Raw genomic sequence first — 24253 nt, 5'->3', positions numbered from 1 at the left:
AACAGACATCCCTGGAAAGCCACCATTGCCTACAGGGACCGCCATGCCTACCCTGGATGGCTGCAGCCAGGATGCCCACCTGAGCCCCTGGATTCCCAGGGGGAGCCCTGATTGCCAGGTGCCCCATTGGCCCATAATCTGCCCCTGGTTAATGCAAGGAATATAAAACTGCTTGGCTGCTTTACATGGGCACCCAGGAGCAGTTTCATTTGCCATTAACAGCAAATGGTGGCCACCTAGTCCCAGGACTGCAGGTTCTACTCTGCAGACTGCAGACAGCCCCAGGAAGCTGCTGCTGCCTGCAGTGATGCTCGCGCCTGCCCCAGATGGCTGCAGCCTGGAAGTCTGCCTGGGCCATGCTGCCTCTGGCTTCCCAGAGGGCCCCTGATTAGTGGTTTCATTTGCCTTTAAAAAGCAAATTGCAGTCACCCAATCCCAGGACTGCAGGTTCTAGCCTGCAACATTATTTTTGCATTCCCCCACTACACACCCCCAGCCGACCTGCCATTTTACCAGGTTTTCTAGTTTTACCAGTTTTATTTGGCCCTCTGTGGTTCCCTCTGTCAGCTGCTGTTGATTTGGCAGTGAGAACAAAGCCATGCAGCCTAGGCTAAGTATCTGCTAATCGCTGGAATTGAAAGACAGGAGTGCCCATCAAGCTTACACAAGTCCCTCCCCTAATCCCATACACTTAGGGAACATGAAGTCAAGCAAATAGAAGCCTTTGTTTACATAATTAAACATAATTTCTATATTAATTATAATTTAGATAATTTAAAGAACCATAAAACAGCATTTAAATTTAAATGACATTGGGGGAACAATTCAGCCACGGCAAGCTGAAAATGGAAGTTTCAGTGGTGCAGGGTGGAGGGGAACAGTGGTTCCACATGGTGGCTGGTTCCAGGAAAAGTCTGGGGGGCTATGCTCTGCAAAGCTATGCTTTTGTCTTTTCTTCTTTTGGAAATTTTTCATGTTCCAAGCCAAATCAGCCAGATCAATTCTGAATCCATGAGTCAGTCAAGAACCATAAGTGGCCCTACAACTGGCAAACATCCTCCACCCCACCTGGGGCATCAGATGTTTCCAAATCCTTTGGAAGGCATCTTAAGTACAGGGCCAAGCCTGGAGACTTGGTGTTCAGATGTCCCCAAGTTTTGTTTGCCTTCAGCCGTATAGCCACAGGACCGAGCTAGGGAGAAGTCTCCATTTCCATAAAGTAGGCATAAAGCCAAGATCTTCCAACCTGTGCAGCAAGTAGAAGTTTAGCTATACATTATCTCCGCAGGTACTACCCCACGCCAGGAGAGTGGTTATCCCCAAGTGCAACTAGGAAAACCACCTTGGTGGTCACCGGTGTTTCTCCTGCTTTGTTCTGCAACTGTTGCAACTTCTGCTGGAGCCAGTAAGCGGCATGTTCTGAATGGCTTGGCACCACTGGCTGCGAGGTGGTGGGGAGTTGCAATGAGGAAAAAAACCTTTGGCAACCTCAGTGACCCAGACACAGTGACCCATTGACCCAGACACTGCTCCTAGGGGCCCTGTCCAACCAACCAACCAGCTCCCCAACCATCCGGGTCCCCATCTGCCCCTTCCCTGGCATTGGACCAGGCACAAGCCTCAGGTCTGGCTCAGAACTGAAACCTCAGTTACCAGGGTAAACCAGGAAAAGTGTCTGCCCTGTTAAAGCTAAAGGCTTGGTTGGGGGGAGTCCTTCACACTGGGAAAACATGTCATGATGTCTGCAGGCTAGAATTAATCCTGGAATCAGACAACCCCATACTGCTTTAAACAGCAAATGAAACCACACTCAGCAGCCCACTTAAAGTGGCCTAGTGGTTATTAATTCCATGCCAGTGGCAGACTCATGCATGAGCCCAGGCCCAGGATCCCCTGCCAAACAGGGGCATCCTGGGGTGCCAGGGGCAGCAAGGCCCAGGTGGGTATCTGGGGTGGACAGTGTGCTCCTTCTCTCCTCCAGCTGATCCAGGGCCAGGGGTTATGGGTGGACACGGGGCTCCCTGCAGGCAGTGGCAGCTTCCTGGGGCTATCTACTAATTAATGGCATAGTGGGTGGGAAGGGAGCTGCCTGACACAGCCAAGTTGCACCTTGTGACAGGAAAGACTCTGTTCAAGCATGTCCAGGAGATTCCCCTGGTGCCACAGAGGCATGGTGCTGTATCGCCCAAAAAGGATTTGCAGTCATAACCCCAGCCAACTAGACGGTTCTTTATTTGAGCCATTATACTTAGCATAGTGTAACTGTCCTCCCAATACCATTTATTCGCTCACCAGTTTTACGTTAAACAGACAAATGGCTTTCTGTGAGCCCCCTTGACTGTTAAATGCAGCATGGGGTAGGTGGGCATCCTGGACACGGCCGTGTGGGGCGAGCAAGGGGGGCCATGTAGGTGATAGCAGCTTCCCAGGGCTGTCTGCTGCCTGCAGTCCTGGGACTGGGAGGCCACCATTTGCTCTTAACAGCAAATGAAACCACTCCCAGGTGCCCATGTAAGTTGGGCAAGCAGTTTTATATTCCTGGCATTAACTGGGGCGGTGCACGCCTCCTCCTCTCCAGCCACGGCAGGGACAAGGGCCAGGGGTGGGTGAGGTGCTCCCTGCGGGCAGCTGTGACTTCAGGGGGATGAGTTTCGGGAGTTGGGGCAGGAGACAGTGCAAGTCAGGACTGAGGGTCAGCAGCAGGGAAGCAGGGGCTGTGGCTTAGGACTAAGGGGCACATAGCTCAGAAATGATGGGCACAGATAGAAACCCGGGGGAAGCCAGGTATAAGTGGTGAGGGGCAAGATCCTCCTTTCAATGGAGCCTGCTGGCCACGCCCTGTGTCTGGGGGATGAGCTGCCATATGGCTAGGCAACCCTTGAGCTGCATGGGGGCCGGGTCCTTCCTCTGTGTGGCATGGGTTTGTTAGAAATATTATTAAAAATGCATAATGAATAGAGTGTTGTTAGAACTGCACAGTCTACATCTCTACCTGATAAGGAAAAACACTGCCAAGGATTCCTTGTGCTAAAGTATCACTCCCTTTTTTTCTTTGGCTAATTTACTATCTCTTTGTTACACTAAATCACACACTCCCTCTGTTTTCTCATGTAGATTGCAGAAATTGCAATTCTAATGATTGTGTCCTTGAGAGAGAGTTTGAACTTTTGACCACCTAGAGAGCTTTCTAAGCATGCGTAATTAGCTAATGCATATATGCCTATCCGCCCCGCATACTTAAGTAGTTAATTATAATGCACATGCGACGGATGACGTGACGTCATTTCATGTATGTTTGTATGAACCGGAAATGAGTTGTAAGAGTTCCTGTTTCTGCACACGTGCCCAGGAGAGGAGGGATAAAAGCCAGCTGAGAGTTTTCCTCGGGGGCAGAGTGGTCTTTTGTCTTCACTCTGACCCTATTTGCAAATATATCCTTTGTGTTACTAACAATGTGTGCCTGAGGAATTATTATTCGTGAGCCTCCAAAGAAACGAACCGCGATTTTTATATCAGGTTCAAAAATACTTGTAAAAAAATAATGAACTTACTCAAGTGACACTTAATTAAATTAATTAAGTGCCACCAGTTTTGGTCAGCTGTACATGTCAGTGACCTGTGAGCTAGCCCGGTCTGTAGTGAGGATTAGTGGTGTGGAGGTGCACCCCATTCTAATTCAGTACCAGAGAGATCAGTGGGGTGGATTGCTATGCAGTGGCCCCTGCAATATTTTACTGTGAATAGCGCACTGAAATTTACTCAGTTTAAGAGATGTCACTTGTACACAGTGACAGAATAAATTAAAACCCAACTTTTCATTTTTCGGGGCATAGAATAAAAACGTGGGGCATTTGTACTTGTGATACTATTACTGTGTACACATGATGAAAATGTGCACCCAGCCCAACCCTCCTCTTCTTTGACCCTGAGCAGCACCCAGCCCACTAGCAGCCCACCTGGGGACCATGTTTCAGTGGCAGTCTGGGTGCATTAACCCCTATGACTCCCTAGTACTGCTGGCCCCAACACTTGCTGCCACTTACCCCACTGCCAGAGGTGGGTTCAAGTCCAGACTGTGGGGACCCCCCACAACCCGAAGCAGGCCTGGTGGGGACAAATAGTGGGCCAGCTGGAATCCTAGGCAGGCAGTTTAACAATTCATTATCTAGGCAGTGCTATGACAGCATGGCTTCTGATCTGCTCTGGGAGTGAGTACCAGGGTCTCCCTATACGGGGCAAGGTGATGCATGGGTATTCTTGTAAGACACACTGTGCACAGGTGCTGGGCAGCTACCAGCCACAACTCCTAACATATTAAAGGCAATGCCCATGGGAGACTACACTGGAGACTTGGCAGGGGAAGGGGACCATGACCATCTCCTTGTCAGAGATGTTTCTTTCTGCAGTTGCTGAGAGCAGATCTGGGCTGTGAGCCGACTGCCTGAGAGGAGAGAGGCTTAGATATGCACTATGGGGGCATTTTGCCTTTTTTTTGCCCCTGTGGGAGGGAAAAATGTTTTAGCTTTGCCCTCTGTAGGCAAGGAGGTACCTCCTGTACATGTAACAATGGCACTTATTTCCGCATGTTTGCTCCTCTGGGGTGAGAGGGAGGGGTGGCATGTAGTTCAGAGGTAGAGAACCAGCATGGGGGCCATGGCTTGGAAGGGGAAAGTCTTAAAGAAAAGGACTGTTTGAAGTGAATGGGGAGGGAGGAGAAGTAATAGACTGGAAATTGAGAGATGTTCCCTAAGTTAAGCTAGTTAGTCAGAGACAGATGTAGGGGCTGCAGGGGGTAGCTTACTGCTCCTGATTAAAATCTGTTGTGTAGTTCTCCTCATCACACATGCCTGTGTTTACTGAACCCAGTGATCACTACAATTGTGAGTTATCAACATTTGTGAAACCATCGGGGCTTTGAACCAGTCAGTTGACAGGAGGCTGATGCCAGCATAAAGTTTTATCATGGCTGGAGCAGGAGCTGTAGAGGGATGAACATCATATGACAATGATCCAGCATGATCCTTGGCATTACACTTGACAAGTAGGACAGTAACAAAAGTTCAGCCTTTCTGACAAACCCTTCTAGGCTTTTAGATCAGGGTAATTCGTTATGCAGAGCCACTCTTCTGCCAACACTCACCTATGGGCTTCCATTCTACCTGCTTGTGATTTGTTTGAGTTTAAATAGCAGTAAAAGCAACCTAGCAAAGTGACATGGGTCCTCGTGCAACAGAGCTCTTGACCAGTCAGACAAGACAACAGAGGTCCCCACCAGCCCCTTGACCAGTCACAGAACTTTGGTCAGCATCCCTGAGACCCCATCAAATAAATGACTTGGACACTTTGCAAGGCCTGGAAATTTGGACCATAGCTTTGCCTGTTCCAGCGGCTCTGGCCTCCAGAGGAAACTGCCAGAGTCTCAGCCAGGGGAGTTGAATCAGCTGCAGGAACAACTGCAAGAAAGGTCCTGGACTTTTCTTCCTAATTACTCTCTCTTCTTTTCAACCCTTTTGCCCAATGAATGATGGATGAGATGGAAAGTGCTGGAGCAAGAGTCTCCACCAGGGGTTAATCCCCAGTGGCTCTGTTCTTGGCATGGAGCTGCTGGGCAGTGAAACCAGGGAGCCCAAGGAAGGGTTCCCTGGTCTTACTGCAGCTAATGTGGCAGCTCCACACTGAGAGCTGAGCTGCTGGTGTTGAACTGGTGGTTAATCTCCCGGCAGCTCTCACCAGGCAGTGTGACCAGGGAGTCCGTGGAGGAGCACTTCCCTGGGCTCCCTGGGCTTGCTGCAGGTAACCCCTGATGCCTCTGCTTCCAGGGCAGAGCCACTGCAAAACAAAACTAGTAGGCATTTGGAGGGTAGGACGGGGTAGGGAGTCTGGGAGCCGTGCAATCTGGGATGCTAGAGGGCTGCACATTAAACATTTTATCTCCCCAGAGAAGGTTATCAATACTCTGGAATGACCTGGGTAAAACAGATCAAAAATAACCCTCACCTGAATTGGCTTATCTTTAAAACATTTAATGGGTACATAGCATGGGTGAGTGCCCCTGTTTTACATTCCTTTGTGATGGTTTAAAGGTCACCTGTAACACCAGTTTTACCCATACCAGTAGAATTGAGTGCAGCTACATTCCCTCAAGCCTGGCTGGTTTGGGAGCCCATTTCACTTCAGCTTTGTGGAGGATGCTGTGTGGCAGCATTGTCTCTGACAACTGGCTCTTCAGAGTGAGGTGTAGGCAGCAGAAGGCCAGAGCTAAAAGGGCTTAGCCCCCTTCAAAACTTTTTGTGGCGGCCAACAACAGCAGCAGCACCACGGTGCCGCCGTCCTGCAGTGCCCGATGCTGCTCGGTGGGTAGCCGCTCCTCCGCCGCCACTCGCAGCACCAACACGTGCCAGCCTCGCAACAGCCCCCCAAATAATATTTCCCCCCAACTCTTATGGAGTGAGGGACAAGCTGCTAGGCTTGGAGCACATATTTGAGTTGTGGGGCAGAGACCCAAGTGTTTCGAAAGGAAATTTTAGAATCATTATGGGCAGAACTGATATGGAATTTCCTATAATACCGTAACAACCTTTCCTTCCTTTGTGTGTCCATTGGTCACCGAGTTTCCCAGGAGAGACTACTCTGTAATATTAGCCAAAGAATTCTTAATATTTTGATGATAAGTTTGGCTTCGCAGGAGAGGAAATGTCTGGTCTCTGTGTCTAGAACATAAAGGCTCTTTAGGGGGAAGGAATTTCATGGGACACCTGATTAATTTGAGCCACTCCGGAGATTTATGTAAACCAAATTGGTTCCAGGTTTTGGAAATTAATGGAGTTTAAGCTGCAGCTCTCTCCAGACAGCTCTGGCTGCCTTTAGAATATCTCTGTTTTTTAAGCATTGGAGAAATTGAGTTTCTTTCAAGGGGAAAATCATTTCTCCATCCAGTGGCTAAAGCACATACTGGAGGTGCTGGCAGTGTAGCTGGAATGCATATTGTTGCCCCCAGCCCCCAGCCAACACTTTCCTTCTTTAAGCTGTAAGACGGGGAAAAAAAGGTGTTATTGAGCTAACAAAGGCCTCAGTTTTCTTGCTATCATTTCTCTCAGACATGTCCTTGGACTCATTGTTAATAGGATCACTTGAGTGAATAGACCTATCCAGGGCCTATGTATAGGCCTATGTACTGCTTTGAGCTGTGCAGCTGAGGGTAGGAGGAATGCATCAGGGATCCAGGGGCACTTTTACACATGCTCGGAGGGTGGGGGGGGGGGTGCGTGCTTTAATTAGGGCAACTCTGAGAACTGCTCTAATTAAAGCTCCACAGCGTCTTGTGTATTGGTGTCCCCGTGCTTCAAAATGGCAGTGGGGGTGTTGAACTCAAGTTTGTTTGATGAGCTTTAGATAGAGAGCCGCCACTGCCATTCTGAAGCACAGGGGTGATGATATATATGATTCAGAGATTCAGAGATGCCACGGTTGGAAGGGACCTCAATGGGTCATCGAGTCCAACACCCTGCCAGCGGCAGAAAAAATGCTGGGGCCACGTGACCCCAACCAGGTGCTTGTCCAGGCTCTTCTTGAAGGGTCTTCAAGAGATGCAGGAGGCTCCTACAATGTAGTAATTGCCATGATCCAGCTGACTTGATTAATTTAGTCTGCTCCAAAGCACTGTACTTACAGCATGTCAGAGCAGCCTCCACGGTTGTGTGTAGGCACCCTTGGTGATGAAGCTGAGATGTGTCCCTGCACTAGCAGCATAAAGCCCAGCTGCTGAATCCCATAAATTATTGGAAAAACACTTGTAAACCTGCCATGCTATGAAAAAACTCACAAGTCCAACATCTTTTTTAATGAAAGTAATGTCTAGCTCTTTTCATCTGGAAGTCTCAAAAGCATTCTCTGAAGGCGGGCAGTATCCTCTGCATTGACTAAGAATACATAAGTGGAAAATGATTTGGAATGAAGGTGAGAATGAAATGATAGAGTTCATACTTTTGAGGACAGGGAGGTGTTAGACCAGCAAAATAATTATAATGGGCTTCATAAAAGCAGACTTAAAACAACAACTAAAAAGCTCATCAACCTGGCAGGTATGATTTCTTGAGAAGATAATCAGAGGGGTAAAGAGTTCAGAAGGGCTGGCAGTCAAGGCAAAAGCCTATACTAAATGCACAACAGTAAATGATTCCAGTGTAGAATAAACACAGGAAGCACAGGACGCTGTTGTTATAACCTCATTAGGAACTTTTAAATGACCTGAAATAATAACAATAATAATTATTATTAGCAGTATTATTAGTAATGATGATGATGTTAATAATAATAAAGGACACAAAAACTACAATCAGGCACATTACTAAGGATAAGCATAAAGGAATAGTACATGTAGGGGTAAAATCTGAAAGACTAAGGTGCAAAACAAATTTCAATTAGCAAGGAACAAAAAAACCAAGAAGAGGTTCTACGCATATGTTAGAAGTAAGAGGGAAACAAAAGAAACATCCATTACTAAATGGGAAAGGAGAACAAATAATGGATGATGTTGAAAAGGATGAATTAATTCAATGCCTTTTTTGTATCACTCGTCACAAAAAAAAGTAAGTTGACAAAAAAGAAAGGTACTTAATATAATTAATTTTAACAAGGAAATGGGACTAGAGACCAGAGTGTGAAGAGCAGGGCAAAGAAGATTTAGCTAGTCTTTAGATGACCTGACCAAATTCAACCTAGAACGTTTAAGAAAGTAGTTAAGTAATCTCTGAACTGTTAGTGACAATGCTCACCGACTTGTAAAAGATGAGTGGGTTCCAGAGGTCTGAAACAGGACAAATATAGATATAGTACCTATTTTTAGAGAAGGGGGAATGGAAGACCTGAAGAATTATAGACCAATTGGCCTAAGGTTAATTAAAAGATTTGGGAAGAAATTATTAAACAATCAGTTTGCAAGATACAAGACGAGATGACTTGAAAACAGCCAATGTGAGTTTGTCAAGACCAGATCATGCCAAACCAAGTTAATTTCCTTCTTGGTAATCAGAAGGAAATCACCATCAGATTTGGTAACTGGCTTGGTGGGTAAGAGGAAGCAATAGGTGGGATTTACCTTGACCTCAGTACATTTTTGACATTGTCTCCTGCATAACAGTCTATTGGCAAGCTAATGAGGTAATTCCCATAAGTTCGGTACACAGCTGGTTGAAAAAAATCATTCTCAAAGAGCTGGCCCCAGTTCTATAAAGCATTTTCATTATCACTTTTGATGATGGAATAATGAGCAGATTTATAAAATTAGCAGATGCTGCCAAGCTGGAACAAAGGTGGGGGCTGAGGTGGAAACTGGAAGACTGGATCAGAATTTAAAATGATCTCAACAAATTGGAGAGAGGGTCTGAAATCAATAATACAAAAGCCAATAAAGATAAGTGCCAAGTGTTAGGCTTTAAACAGAGAAAGCAAATACAGAATGGAGAGTACTTGGCTAGAGAGCAATGCAAGGGGGGAAAAAAGAGAAAAGAAAAGGATCCAGAAGTTCTGTGGCTACTAAATAGAAGTCAACAATACAATGTTGTTGCAAAAGAAAAGTGGTTCTCATTTAGCAGGAGACTCACATGTGAGTGACACGGGAAGTTCCTGTCTACTTAGTACTGGTGAGGCCTCAACGAGAGTAATGTGCACCATTTTCAGGACCTCACTAAAAAAGATATAGACTGGTAATTCTCAACCAGGGAGTCACATCATGAGACCCTTTTGAGGGTGCCACAGTGGATGGCTCAATATTAGCACTTTTAGGTGCACAAATACTAGGGCTGCGTGAAATTTCGCCACCAGTTTTGTTTCAATGCTGTTTCGATTTGGTTCGAGGTCGAAAGCCCTGCCCAGCCCAGAGAGCATGCCAGGATGCTGGGGGTGTCTGATTGATCTTAAACCTGCAAAGGGTTTGGGACAGACATTGCATAAACCAGTTTGAGCCAGATCAGTTGAGTCTGATACTACATTCAACCAGGTTTATCTCAAACCAGTTGCAACCATTTTCAAACTGGTTTATATGTACTGAACATCTGTCCTGTTACAGGTTTAAACCAGTTTCTGATCACTTAAACCAATTTATATACAATGTCTGTCCCTAGCCAAGGTGGTAAAACATTGGCACAAATGAGATGTTGTTGAATCTCCTTCAATAGAGGTGCACAAGAACAGGCTAGACAAAATGCTCAGGGATGGTCTAGGGGAGAGGTTCCCAAACCTTTTTCTTATTGTGTAGCCCCTTCCAGATCTACAAGCTGCTCATGTATACTTTAACCCCTTAAATGCCCATTATTATTATTATAATGAAAATTAAATCCACCATTACAAAATTTTCCCACGAACTCCCCAGAGTTATCTTCCATACCCCAAGGGGTATGTGTAACACAGTTTGGGAACCCCCATTCTAAGGAGACTTATTCCTTTCTGGGTTCAGGCTGTTGTACTAGTTTATCTCCTGAGATGCCTTCAAACCTCACAGGATCAAGATCTTCAACTTACAGATGGGAAACTGAGACACAGGTAGGGAAAGTCCCTTGTCAACCAGCAGATCATAGCATCCCTCTCCCACACTATGAAGTTCCCTGCCACCCTCCTTCTAACCAGGGAAGTTATAAATAAGTGAAAGGGTAACTGGGGAAACCTTCCAAGGAAAGGGACAGGAGAAGGTTAGTGGAGGTGCCCCACACTCCACATCCTCACACAAATAAACTGCACCAGGGAGTCATCCATGGACTGATGCCATTTCCCAGTCAGAGGCCTGATCCCATAGTATGAGTTTTGATCTGTTTTGTTTGCAGCATTTGGAAACTGCCCTGATAGAGATAAGCCAGTGAAGGGATTAACAGCTGTGTATATTTAAGTTAAACAGCAGACAGGAGGGTGCAGAGATATGGGCTGGAGGGGTGGGGGGCAGCCTGGCCTACCATGAAGAAAACTAGTTCCCTGCACACAGGTGAGAGCTGTTCACTGCTGTAGTGCTAGGTTAGGGACACAGGGAGATGTTCAGCGTGCAGGACTTAAACCAGGTGCTCTAGTTTGGCTACTTTCCCACTGCCCAACTTGCAAAGGGCTGTGACTGACTTAACTCCGGGAGCGAGCAAGGGTGAGGGTTGCCTCTTTGTTTTTACCTGGGAGGCCTTGAAAATCTCCATGCCTCATGGCAGGATGTTATTCTGTGTAGGGGGGCAGGGGGGTCATTCTCCTCTAGCTGCTTGATGCAGTATGGGAGTGAGGTTCAGACCTGTAAAAGGCCTCTCCCAATCTCCTTGGCTGACAGCTCTGTTTGGAGCTGAGTGCTAGGGCTGCGCTGAAGCTTCAGACCGGGCTTTGGATCTGGAGAAGCTTTGGATGCTTCGGCAACTGGTTTCTTTAGGCTTTCCAAAGCAGTTCGGAGCTGCTGAACCGCTTCAGAAAAGCTTCAGAGCTTCTTCGGTGATCTGGCTAAAGGGTATAATGGGGAATCAATGAAATATGTATAACTTTGTTGTTCTTTGTCTGGATGGGATGAAACTTGCAGGTCTGGTAGCCTCTGCTAAGAGCATGAAGTCTGCCAAGATTAAAGAAGTTTGGTGTAGGGGGTCGGGAGGAACTGCACCCCAAATTCTTGAAAGCAAAACTCATGTCACGTGTATGTGTTACACCACAGTGGGGTGACATCTTCAGGGATGGTAGCCCACAAAGTCTGCCAATTTTCAAGAAGACTGGTGCAGGGGTTTGGGGGAAACTGCACCTCAAGCTACTGGCAGGTAAAACTCGTGCCACAGATGAACCTGTGTGTACTAAGGTGCAGTGGGCTGAAAACTGCAGGGCTGGTGGCCCCTGCTAAGGCCATGAAGCCTGCCAGCTGTCCAGGAGATAGGTGCAGGGGGAGTCTGGCTTCTGGGGCACTGGCCCTCTGGCTGCTGACAGGCAAAACTCATGACATGGGTGACACTATGTGTGTTAAGGCGCAGCGGGGTGAAAGCTGCAGGGATGGTAGCCCCTGCTGCGGCCACAAAGCCTGCCAGCTGTCCAGGAGATAGGTGCAGGGCTTCTGGGTTCTGGGGCCCTGCACCCTAGCTGCTGACAGACAAAACTCGTGACATGGGTGCTCGTGCAACGGACTGTCTGTCTTGGGGTAGTTGATTGTCTGTATTGATTATTTCCTCTCCTTAGTTTGTGGTTTTGGAGGTGTTAATCATTTCTCATTAACTCGTTATGTAGTAGCTAGGTACTGTATATTGAGCTGGTCCCTGAGTGAATCATGACTAATTGGTAACTGGTAATACAGTAGCTTACCAGCCAGGCCTGCAGTAGTCATCCCTCCTGCCTCTCCCTGCGCCCCAAGACAGACACAGTTGCACAAGCACCCATGTCAGGAGTTTTGCCTGTCAGCAGCCATAGGCGCAGGGCCCCAGAACCCAGAAGCCCTGCACCGATCTCCTGGACAGCTGGCAGGCTTTGTGGCTGCAGCAGGGGCTACCATCCCTGCAGCTTTCACCCCACTGCGCCTTAACACACACAATGTCACCCATGGCACGAGTTTTGCTTGTCTGCAGCTTGAGGTGCAGCTCCCCACAAACCCCTGCACCTATCTCCTCGAAACTTGGCAGGCTTTGTGGCCTCAGTAAGAGCTACCAGCCCTGCAGTTTTGACCCCCCTGTGTTGTAACACATACACGTGACATGAGTTTTGCTTTCAAACATTTTGGGTACAGTTCCCCGCAAACCCCTGCACTGTTCTTGAAACTTGGCAGGCGTCATGCGCTCAGCAGGAGCTACCACCCCTGCAAGCTTCATCCAAACTGGACAAAAAATAAAGTTATAGATATTTCATTGATTCCCCGTTATACCCTATGGCTGGATCTTCAAGGTGGCTCCGAAGCCACTTTGGTCGGATCGAAGCAGGAACCCAGTCCAGAGCTCTGGATTGGCTGGCATCTGAACCAGCCATATCCGAAGCCAGATCGGATCGCTGCCAACTCGCACAGGCCTACTGAGTGCCACAGACCAATTATAGCTGGACCATTTCCTAACCTTTTAGCTAAGGTACAGCTGAATGGGGAGGGATAAGGGCATTCAATAGAAGAAAAGCAGACATGCCCAGCAACTCCCTGGAGCAGACTGTGAAAGCAAGCACAGAGGCAGTTGCGCAGAATTGCAGCTGTTGAACTGGACATCAGGGAGCCAAACAGTTGATTTGACTTTCAAAGATGGGAAAACCACCAGTGTATTATGCAAAACAAAGCCTCAGGCAATGCTCTGTGGGATCAGTCCTGGCCTGGCAATGGATTCAATTAGCTGATCCACTAGGCTTGTGTGTGTGTCAGATTCTGACTCTGCACTGTGCTTACCAGCAGCAGGAGTCTGCAGTGGAAGTTGGCTACCCAGATTGTCTCTGCTAGCAAGTCCAAGAGAGAAGGCTCTCCAGAGCCTGCCGCTCCTGACACAACCAAGGGCAGAACATGGCATGGCCTGTGCATCTACATATGCAGGCAGGCACGAAAAGCAAATTTCTCTTAGCTGGACTACAATGTGCCTGAGTGCAGTGAGCACAGATTTATTTTTTAAAGATGTACTGATTGGTCAGTTTAAAACATTTCTGGCTGATGTGATAAGTCTAGAAAATGTAGTTTTTGGGCAGAGGGAGAGAATTTGCTTGGTTAAAAAAAAAAAAAGTCTGTAATATTGTCTAAGGCTTCCAAAACAAAAGTGAGACAGTTCTAAAATCAGAATCATTCATCATATTATCTTGTTCATATAGTGCATTTCTGCCACTAAACAAAAAAGAAGGAATCCCAGCCCTATTTAAGTCAAATGGGGTCTTATCTTCACACTTCCATGTGGTCCAGATTTTATCCCTAGCATTTACCAAAATGTTCATTCTACATTCATTCTACAACATCATTTCCAAAATTTCAAGTGGAAAATACTGAGAAATATGGTAGTAAAGCTGGTCTACAGTGATGCGCTAAAAACGCTTTGGGGATTTTTTAGTGCTGATCTCTCTGGGGTGTTGAGTGGCACTTCCATTACTTTATTCAGATTGTATTTGTTATTCTAGACCCCAAGTCTATAATTATATACAGGAAAAAATTAAAGACTGCCAGTCATGCAAATAGGGATATGTTGGTACTTTAAAATTTATTCCAACATGCTATTTTTTTAAAAATATGCTCAGACTGAGCAGACAGTCTGAGTTGTAGTAAAGGCAATATTATACTTGTAAAAACTTCTCATTCACAGTACAGATGTCATTTACAATAAGGGTCACAAACATCAAATACTGAGTATTTTTTCTTTTTTTTTTCTTCTTGTTTTTTTACATCAGACTCTGTGCTTTTTACCTGCATTTTTTGCACTGATATAACCATACAGACATTGCAAGATGCAAGTGTAGAAACTGGAGTTAAAATAAAATTACAGGCAAAACTAACAAATTACATTGTACTCTGTACATATTTACAGTACCTTTTTTTTGGAATGTATTGCCATTTTAAGAACATATAGAAACTTTCTACAGACTATTCCACTTACAGAATACATACACCTTTTAGAAAAAAAGGCAAATATTTATCTTACATGAGACCATGTATATTAAATTTGTGTACACATTATTATTATTATTTTTACATTACATTTACTAAAGTGATCTTAAGTGCCATCATATTTCAGTAATGAAAGATTGGTTTTATGCCATCAGGACTGATTTTTTTTTTTTTTTTGTAAATAATTTACAATATTTTTATGTGTAAATACTGTGCAATAGATGGAGATTTTAAAAAGAGGGAAAACACTTGATGAAACTAAGTCATAAAATGAAAAAAAATATTGCAAGAAGACAGTAAAAGGGCTAGATCAAATTGTACAAAATTTGTGTAGAAATAGAATTCAGTAATACCATGTGACCAAGTACATTGCTTGTTCAGATGCTATTTTTGAGGATTTATAACAAAATATTGTAAGTGACAAAGTATTCTAATTGCATCTACTTTTTGAAGATTTTCAAGTCAAATAAAATGAACTATAATGTGGTCATATGATCAAATCCCACTGCCTAGAGTTAAAGAGTCCCTTGAGGCTGATTTTCAAAGGTCCAAATGTCAGTTAGCCACTTCATTCCTGTTTATTTTCTATGGGAGTTAGGTGCTTAAAAACTACTTGCCTATTTAATGACCTCCCTATAAAGCCGTATTTAGTCAGCAAAACTGGTATGATTTTTACTGGCATTGAACACCTTCGACTCCTGCTGACTTTAACAGGAACTGGAAGATCTCAGTACCTTTAAATAACAGACTGTTTTTATCTAAACGCTTATCTACGGATTTAAAAGCATAGCAGAAAAGACACAGCTACTTCATCACTGTTTGTATTTCCCATGTACTTCTTGAGTATCTGACCAACATCCTGTAAATGATTAGAGCTGATAGCTATCTACTGCAGGGCAGTATAATATATTTGGGAGCCAGAGGGCCCTTTGCCTCCATGCTGAAATGTGATGAACACTGCTCTAGCAAAGCTGGCATGTGCTTAGCTCTAAGCCCATTTAAGTTAGAGTGACTGCTCACATACTTAAAGTTAAGCTGATGCTTAAGTGCTGTACTAGATCAAGGCATAATACTTTCCACTTTACATAGTTATCCCTTAGAAGGCAAGGAGAGCCAAACTACTTTATAATGTGTACCATACCTTTCTTGAGAGATTGTCTCATGGGCACCTCCATACCACATTGAGTAGCATTCATGGGCAGGTACAGCAATGGCTCACATGAAGCAAGAAACTCGGGGGAATATTCAGTCTGATTTATTAGCGAAATAAATAGGAGAGCCCACTGGATGTCAGTAGGCCACTCTCCAATATCATAAATGATGCAGGAAGCTCTGAGCCTTTTTTTTTTTAAAAAAAAGGTAAATTTGTTATTTTATTTTTTGGCCTGGTAATGAAAAGGAAAAGTTGAATTTTGTGTTTTTAATGCACTGATTTGCATTATTAATACACTCCACTGAACATAATAGACTGAATTGCATTTGCAAAGTGCTTGTACAGATATTAACTAATTAATTCCTCAAAGTGTATGGAAGGTAAATCAAGAGCCATCATCTTACATTACAAATAGGAGGGGCAGACCTAGTGGCAATATTCAGAACATGATCTTGCAAAGACTTCCTACTGAGTAAAGCAGTGATCGCTTAAGTTGGAAGTGCAGTACTCAATAATAATATTTACAGGACAGGACTTTAATCTCTGATGTAGAAAGGAGCATCTCCATTTAAATCCCTGGAGCTGATGTTCACATGAGCATAATATGACCCAGAAAAGATAAGTGATTTGCTCAAGGGCACATTGTGGTTAAGAGCAGAGCTGGCATTAGACCTTGGGGATTCCAACTGGCCAAACCAGTGGTGAAACCCAGAAGTCATGATGCCTCTCTGGGGATTCCCCTGTCCTTACTGGTCCAGAAGCTAATTAACTAACAATTATTTTGTTCTTAAATATTGCTAGAGTTCTTTTTTTGGTCCTGTTTGGCTAATTTTGCAGGCCACAGGCACCTGCTGCATCTGGTAGAGGAAGCATGAAGCAGAGCTCCACCCCAGTTACACAGGTTGAGTGGCTGCTCTGTAAACTCATCACAATGGAAATTCAGGCCACTCTTAAGTGCTCTCAGTTTCTGCCTCTGACACACACACACACACACACACACACACAAACACACACACACACACACACACACACACACACACTGCAGATGAGTCCGTGGCATGGCTGGAACTATGTGCATAGGACACAGCAGGGCAGGGTATGGGCACAACCATAATGCCACCGCTTTTGGCTGTTCATGTACACACACACACACACACACACACACACACTGTCCATACTCTGCAGCACTGGCTGGTGGCTTATACGTATGTTACAACAAAAAGGCAGAACGTTCAACTCGCTCTGAGCTTATGAAAACCTAAAGGAATAAAATCACAATAAGCAACGAGCCAACGAGATCTGCATTGTTTCCATCCTGATGTGCAGACATGTTAAGGGTTAAATTATGGTTAAAAAAAAAATAGTGTAAATTTGATCTAGCCCAAAAGGTAATGTCAAATGCACTTAATGCATCCACAATGCTGAGTGTGTAACTGCTGCATTTTTTCCTTATGTACACTTTCAATATAAAAAAAACCCAATTCAACACAAAAAGATACTTTGCTGAAATAATGTTAAGAGTGTGACAAAGGGGAAAGAGGAGAAAGACCCGGCAACAGCCAGGGAATCCAAAGGTGTCACTCAACGTGGAGGGACAGGATGGCTTCTTAAGACCCCGGCCATCCCTATTCTTCACAGCACATGAAAAAATGTCTAACTCTCCTTATAAGATTTAAGGATTTTGTCAAATTGAGATGCTTTTCTGAACTGGGTCCATAGGTCCTAGGCTTGCCATGACTCTGAAAGCAGGGCATGATAGCAAGATCAGGGTCATAGCTGTGAAAAAACTGGAGAGTGAAAAAGAAAATTAAATAATAGTGCTAATCAGGAATGGAAGATTCAAGTAAATTTTGGATTGTGGGCATTATTTTGGTCAGTGTCACAACCTTAATGTTATTTCTGTGATGCTTTCTCTTGTACTTAATTCCCTTTAACAGGGAAGAAAAAAATTGCAGAAGAGTATTAAAAAATCCATATTATTTGCCCGTGAGACGGGAACAGTTCATAGCTCATCAAGTCTGGCAAGGAAATATGTTCTCATTCAAGATAATATATATTTTTTGTAATTTTATTTTTTTTAAAAAGTTTATTATGTACCCGATTAACTGGAACAGCTCTGAAAGAAGAAAGAACTGATCCATACATACATACATACATACACACACATATATATATATGTGTATATATATAGGGGTTTTTTTGTTTTGTTTAAAAAATGTTTGTACAGATTTCATAGACCAGAAAACACTCTGAAATAGTAAAGAGCCTGCTGTCTATTAGGGCAAACATGGACCAAACAGTTCTGTTTAAAAAGTGTTTTAACACGACAGGGTGGAATGGCTCCATCACATCTCTCTGCATTTGGTATCATCTCTATTGGCAGTAGCAGCCATCACCCTGCTAGCGATGGTCATATTTAAAAATCTGCTGTGGAAAACATTATTGTGCATGCAAAACAAGCTGATTTTCAAGACATTAACCACTCAGCCACGTTTTTTTATATGCAATACCAAAAAGGCCCCCTCTACACAATATAGGCTATGAGTTTGAAACCGTTTCATTTAAATAAATAAATAAAGTTAAACAAAACACAGAGCCACTTGTGAGTTACAAAGCCATAGGTGTGCAAATAAAACAAGCAGGAGCTAATATCTGCATCCTTTTAACTTACAAAAATGGGAGGGAGGGCAGACTGGAGTCATTTAGGCAGGGAAGATACGGCTCAGAAGAAAAAATAAACTCTGGAAGGAAATGGTTTGCAAGGCTGATATTTTACTTTCACTTTTACAACAGGAGAGGATGTTCATAGAGGGATTTTAAACCCCAGAAAATAGGGGTTTGTGGTGACACAGGCAAGATTTTCGCTATAGTGGTGCAAAAGGCAGCACTATTATACTGTGCGCTTTAAGAGCAGCCCATTATGGAATGTCAATATTAAAGCAAGCACAAGAATGGCTCTTTTAAAACAATTAAACGCCATTCCTAGCACTGGTTCTACATTCGATACATTCCTATTTTCTTGCAGTTAAAACTTTGAAGAAAAACTTTTTTTTTTGTCCCTTTTTTAAAAAGTGCTTTTCTGGGCTCTGTGGAAGGGAGGTGTGTTTGAGAGATTTTTTTGTTTGTTTGTTTTTTTGGAGTGACATTTGCTTTCACCGCTAACAGGCCTCCCATCATAAAATAAGTGCTAGTTCTATTTACAATTGAGGGTAAACACATTTTCAAATGTAAAGCAGTTGCAACTGTTTAAAGCACAACGATAGGCAACCAGATGCAAGAAAAAAAAACAAGCACTTTGCCAAAAATTAAATAAAGCATGTAATAAATATGAATCATCAACTACTGTACACAGGAGCAAGGGTTTGGTTTTTTTTTTTTAATCATTTAATCAATATAAAAAAGATTTTTTATTTTTGTTTTCAGTGCATCTTCTGCCCCCTTAAAATGCTTAACACTTTCCTTTCTGCATCTCTCAGGCCCATATTAACACACACACACCTAAATGGCAAAAAAGACAAGGTCTAACAAACCCCTTTCGAAAAAACTCTAAAAAAATATTCACAGCCTCAAACATTTTTGTACATTTCAAGCAACAAAAGGTATAGAAAAAGGCACAAGTAACTGCATACATGTGGAGATAATACCAGACTGGGACAAACAAAACCAGGAATTTTCCATGGGTTTGGTCATACACTAGAGTGCTTCTTATAAGCAATGATTATACTAAAGGAAATAGTGTTGAAAATGTCTGTTGATTTTACATAGGAAGCCTACAGGTGGAACAGATGGATGGAGGCTTAAGTACTTCCTGTATTCTCATCCACCTGTCTTTGACCTAAATCTGCGCGCTCTAAGTGTGGACTGTTTTTCCTACGGGTTCCCCCTTGATGACTTGGCTCTCCCGAGAGGTTCCTTCTCCTGACAGAGAACTGGTGGGAGTGTGAATGGCTCAACGAGGGCTCTGACAAACAGCCAGTGCTGCTACTTCTGTCCAATGTCTGTGTGGGGAAATCTGAGATGAAAGTGCAGGATGATTCAAAGTAAGTGCTTGAGCTGCCACATTGCTTCTTGCCCGTTTTTTTCAAGGGTTCTTCCCTACTTGCTGAAGGCTTTGGAGAGTGCTCATAATTTGTGCTGAGACTGTCTGTGGGAGCTGAGCAGCCTTCCTGCTCTGGGTGGCTGGGCTCAGCATACATTTTTACCCTGTATTCCTCCTGTTCTGTCTTTTGCTGAAGCTCACTAGTCCTCAATTTCTCTTCTGAGTAGCCACTGCTTTTAACCTCTGGGGACAGTGTGTATTTTGAAATCTTTGCAGCTGGGGATACCGATGTCGGTGAGGATTCTTGTGGGATCTGTGGTTCCTTTCCCCTTTCTTGAACCTGGCTGAATTCTGTGAAGCTGCTGCTTCCATTGCCACCAGGTGCAAAATATCCTGCTTGCAGTGACACAACTGAATTGGGCACCAAACTGGAATGGGTACTTGGCCTTGCCTGGACCATCTGGATGCCCCCAATTGGAATCATAGGATATGGGGTCCTTGTTAGCTGCTGTGAATGCAACGGGAGATGGCTGAAGACATTCTCTTCCACTCGGCTCGGAGTGTGGACATGTATATCATGGGGCGCTTGCAAAGGTCCGGAGCAGACAGGCTGGGTGATGCCAGGTGAACATGTTGGGCTTCTTGGTTCTATCTTCTGCATTTGATAGGAAAAACAAGAGTTGGTCAGTGTGGTACAGCCAGCATCATCAGTCCACAGCATGAGTAACAAGTCACTGATTCTATTAACATCTTAGGCACCTGGTACGTTACATTTATTGTGGAATTAACGGGTTAATAGCACGGTAACTTTAGACAGGCTACACATGCAAACTAGTTATTGCACCAAAAAAGAACATTCAGCTACAAAAATGACCAACTAGCTACAAAGATGTTGCTTGAAATATGTAAAACATTTTGTAGCTTGCAATTGAGAAAGTGGCATGTCAGGTAATAGGTCTTTGCTTGGGTCCTTTGGTATCTCAAGGTGCATTGTTCCTTTGGCTGCCTCACCAGCCACTTATTTGCTGATGCTGACAATCAGCTGATTGTCAGCACTGTCATGTGGTCTCAACTTCAGGACTGAGATAGCCCCAGTCCTGATGTGAAAATGGGCTGTCAAGGGAATGGGTTGCAAGATTCACCAGGCTCCCAGGATCTGCTAGGAAGCTGGCAGCCTTTCTTGGCCGTAACATTGTGGGTCACTGAAGAGCTCGGCTGAGCACGTTTTTTATATATTCTATGGCAAAGAAACGCTAGGATGGAGGAGAAGTCCCTTGATCCTGCGGTCCTGGAGCCCTGGAACATCTAAAAACTACACATGTAGCTGGGTGGTCCTGGGGCTGCCCCAGGGCCAGCCGACAATCAACTGATTGTCAGAACCAGTCCCAGACAACCCAGGGTCTCAATCCTGACCTATGACTGTCTGGGTTGGGTCCAACAATCAGCTGATTGTCAGATCTGGCTCCAGAAAGCCTGGTGTCTTGAACCTGCTGGGGCAGTCTTGGGTCTATGACAATCTGTGGGATCAGGCTGGGGGTAGCTCCGTGGTTGTATGATTTGGATCAGAGCAATTTTATGCTTCATTGCAAATATCACGCCTCCTGCCATGTCTATCTGGGATGAGGCATAAAATTCTTCTGATCCCAACTGCGCCACTGTTTTAACATCTTCCAGGGAACTTATTGTTCTGTAAAGAAATAAGCAAACCTCAGAAAACTGGGAGGTTTTGTAAAGGGCTCTGCCAAAAACCTTCACCAGGGTTTTGATTCAGACATAGCTCTATATCAGTCTTCTCTGAAGCTCCCCATGTCATTTCTAGTACTGCCAGTTTGATTCAGATTAAAAACACATTAGGAAGAACTATGCTTTCTATATTTCTGTATTTGAGCTTTTATATGGCAGTGAACGAGTGACTTCAAAAAAAGTAACAGATCTTAATAATTGCTACCTGCAATTAATTTTTGGATTGTGTTTGAGTTCCAAGTTATGGATGGTCTTACCTTGTGTTTTAATACATATGATGCGGATATTTTATATGAATTAATTTGCATATCCTTCACATTCAGTAATGAAAAAAATCTGTTATGTTCTTTTTTTCACCTATCCATCTTTCTTTCATATGCCTTTCTAATTTATCATGCAAATGGAACAGATAAATTAGGAAGGAATAGCTGAACACTGAGGAGGGCTCCCAAGATGAGAAAGTAAAAAACCAACAAGTGATTCAAATAAAACATGGCTGGACATAACATTTGAGAAGCCATTGTATGGAATAGATTCTCACTTTTGTATGACCCATGGAGACCAGGAGGTTCACTCTGTGCGAAGAGATGGGAGGGGAAGAGGGTAAAAAGGGAAAATGGGTAGCAAAAGCAGTTGATGTAAATGGACAAATAAATGTGCTGTAACAGTGGTGGCAGGTAAAAGCCCAAATTCTTGGGCTATAAATTCTTGGTAATTTATTGCCAAGCTGCAATGTGGATTTTAAGAGAGCATGAGTAGCAAAAGAGGTGTTCTGTGCAACAGCCAATAGGAGGAAAAATGATCCAGGTCGCTGCAACTGAGAGGGCAAAAGCCATGTGTGAAAATCAGACCCTGGGCTCTGCAAGATGTCTTGTGCACTACTTCAGTTAAAACTCAGGCCCCCCCTTTAAAGGCTTACAGCGTGGAAATTACTCGGGGATGGGGGTGCGAGTAGGAAATCTCAGGCTACCAAGAACGGCTGATCTAATCCAACCCTGGTTGACCTAGGATGGATATTATATAATTGCCCGAGTGTAAGGGTGCCTTCCTTAAGTTCTGGAGCTCTCACAGGTGCGACTCTGGTCTCAACTGTGGAATAAATTAAAGGAGCAGTTAACTAAGGAGATAGCCAATGTTTGCTGTTCTTTATCCTTAAAATGAGACATACCAACCAAAAGGAATATGTCTGTGTGCGCACACAAATGCATGTGTGTACAATAAACCTGACCTGAAGGTTGAGAATCCTAATTTAATTGCTTTGGGATCTTGGCACAGTAGGGGCTGCCATGCGATATTAGTGGAAGGGCACAACTTTGTTCCATTTCCTCGTGTGTGCAGTCTCTGAAGTCATAACATAGGCCATTACTTTGGATTTCAGAGACGACTGAATGCTGTAGGTGCCCTGTGAAGCATCACTTCTAGCCTATGTCTGTATAGCAAAGGGCAACCTGGTCTAAACAAGTACCCTTGGGACCTGGTTTTGTGTTTCTGTGTGTGTTTGAAATGCCTAATATAATGAATGTTGATTATGACTACAGCCTCTATATCAGAATGTAATAAAACTATTAACTAATGAAAACACTGGAAGAAATGATACAATGGGATTCTCTACTGCATTGCAGTGACTCCAGATTAAAGTAAGTCAATGGACCATGTTTCTGACCACCACCTCCGGCAGCTCCACCTCAAGTCTGAAAATCCAGCTCCGTTCTTTCTGCTTTTTACTTCCTTACCAGAAAAAAAAAAGATTCTGCTGCATGAACACAGCTGACAGTCTCTGTAATGACCTGTGGGAGGGAACAGGCTGTAGTTCAAATTCACATAGCTGCTTTGGTCTGTCAGGGAAAGCAAGACCAAAAATATGTCTGTGTCTGTAGTGACCAGAGATAATGTGCAGGTGCATAAGAAGTAGATATATAGAGAAAAACAGGGTCACTTCTCAGATTATAAGCATATTTCTAGACCCTAGATTATTATTTTGTTTGCTAAAAGCATTGTTACTCACATAGGGCCCAATTCTGTTTTACCAGTTAGACGTTTAAGTGGACTTAGGCACCTACAATGATCCTCTTCCATCCCGTTGGCTTGGGGCCAAGAAAAACAGCTTATACATATGGTGGATGAGTCTTCCTCACAATCTCTGCTTTTTGTGAGATACAGCCAGATCACATTTACCCTTCACATGCCTACATGTGCTGCATTTTGACCTTTATGAACAGTTTGAAGCTTTCTTGTAGGCTGGGGGCGGAGAAGAGGGAATATGGAGCCAGAAGGAAGACATAAGGCAGAAAGTGTATGGCTCAGTGAGTTGGGTACTATCTTGGAAAGAAGGTTGCCCTGGGCTCCTGTGCCCAATGAAACAGACACTTTCCCAGTGCTGTTTATCCATTTTCATCAATGAGAACTCAATTCAAGGTATAATGGGCCAACTTCAGGAAGCGAGTTGTAGCCAATGTCTAGCCCATAGACTGGTATTCATAGCACTTTGCTAGTATGCATACCTGGACAGCTGCACAGCCTGAGCACAGCCCTGCTGAGCATGTGCTTACTAAGCTAGTGTAGGTAATGATACATACCTGCCATTGAGATGTGTGAGGGATAAACAGAATCTGTCCTTTAGCCTTAAAGTCAAAGATGACGGTGCGTGCATCTACACAAGCCACTGAACAGTTGTTACTACTACACAGTTATTACTAGGCATAAGCAAGCACTAAAGGACTGTGAAGCAACCAGTGTGACTATGCAGTACCATCACCACATAGTTTTTGCCTGA

General features: G+C 44.1%; 1 protein-coding gene across 4 annotated transcripts in view; it reads right to left on the bottom strand.

Moving 5' to 3' along the window:
- Positions 1 to 14132: 14132 nt before the first annotated feature.
- Positions 14133 to 24253, bottom strand: part of HIVEP3 (HIVEP zinc finger 3) — a 529666-nt gene continuing 519545 nt past the window's right edge. For all 4 annotated transcript variants that reach the window (XM_090056875.1, XM_090056873.1, XM_090056874.1 and 1 more), the window contains one exon: positions 14133 to 20392. In XM_090056875.1, coding sequence (XP_089913001.1) covers positions 19496 to 20392 — 897 coding nt within the window. In that variant the 3' untranslated portion in view covers positions 14133 to 19495. The remainder of the gene's footprint in view (positions 20393 to 24253) is intronic.

This window comes from Crocodylus siamensis, chromosome 7 (genome assembly GCF_052110815.1).
Source record: "Crocodylus siamensis isolate JL-2025a chromosome 7, ASM5211081v1, whole genome shotgun sequence".
NCBI lineage: Eukaryota > Metazoa > Chordata > Crocodylia > Crocodylidae > Crocodylus > Crocodylus siamensis.
This window is presented reverse-complemented; position numbering and strand designations above follow the sequence as displayed.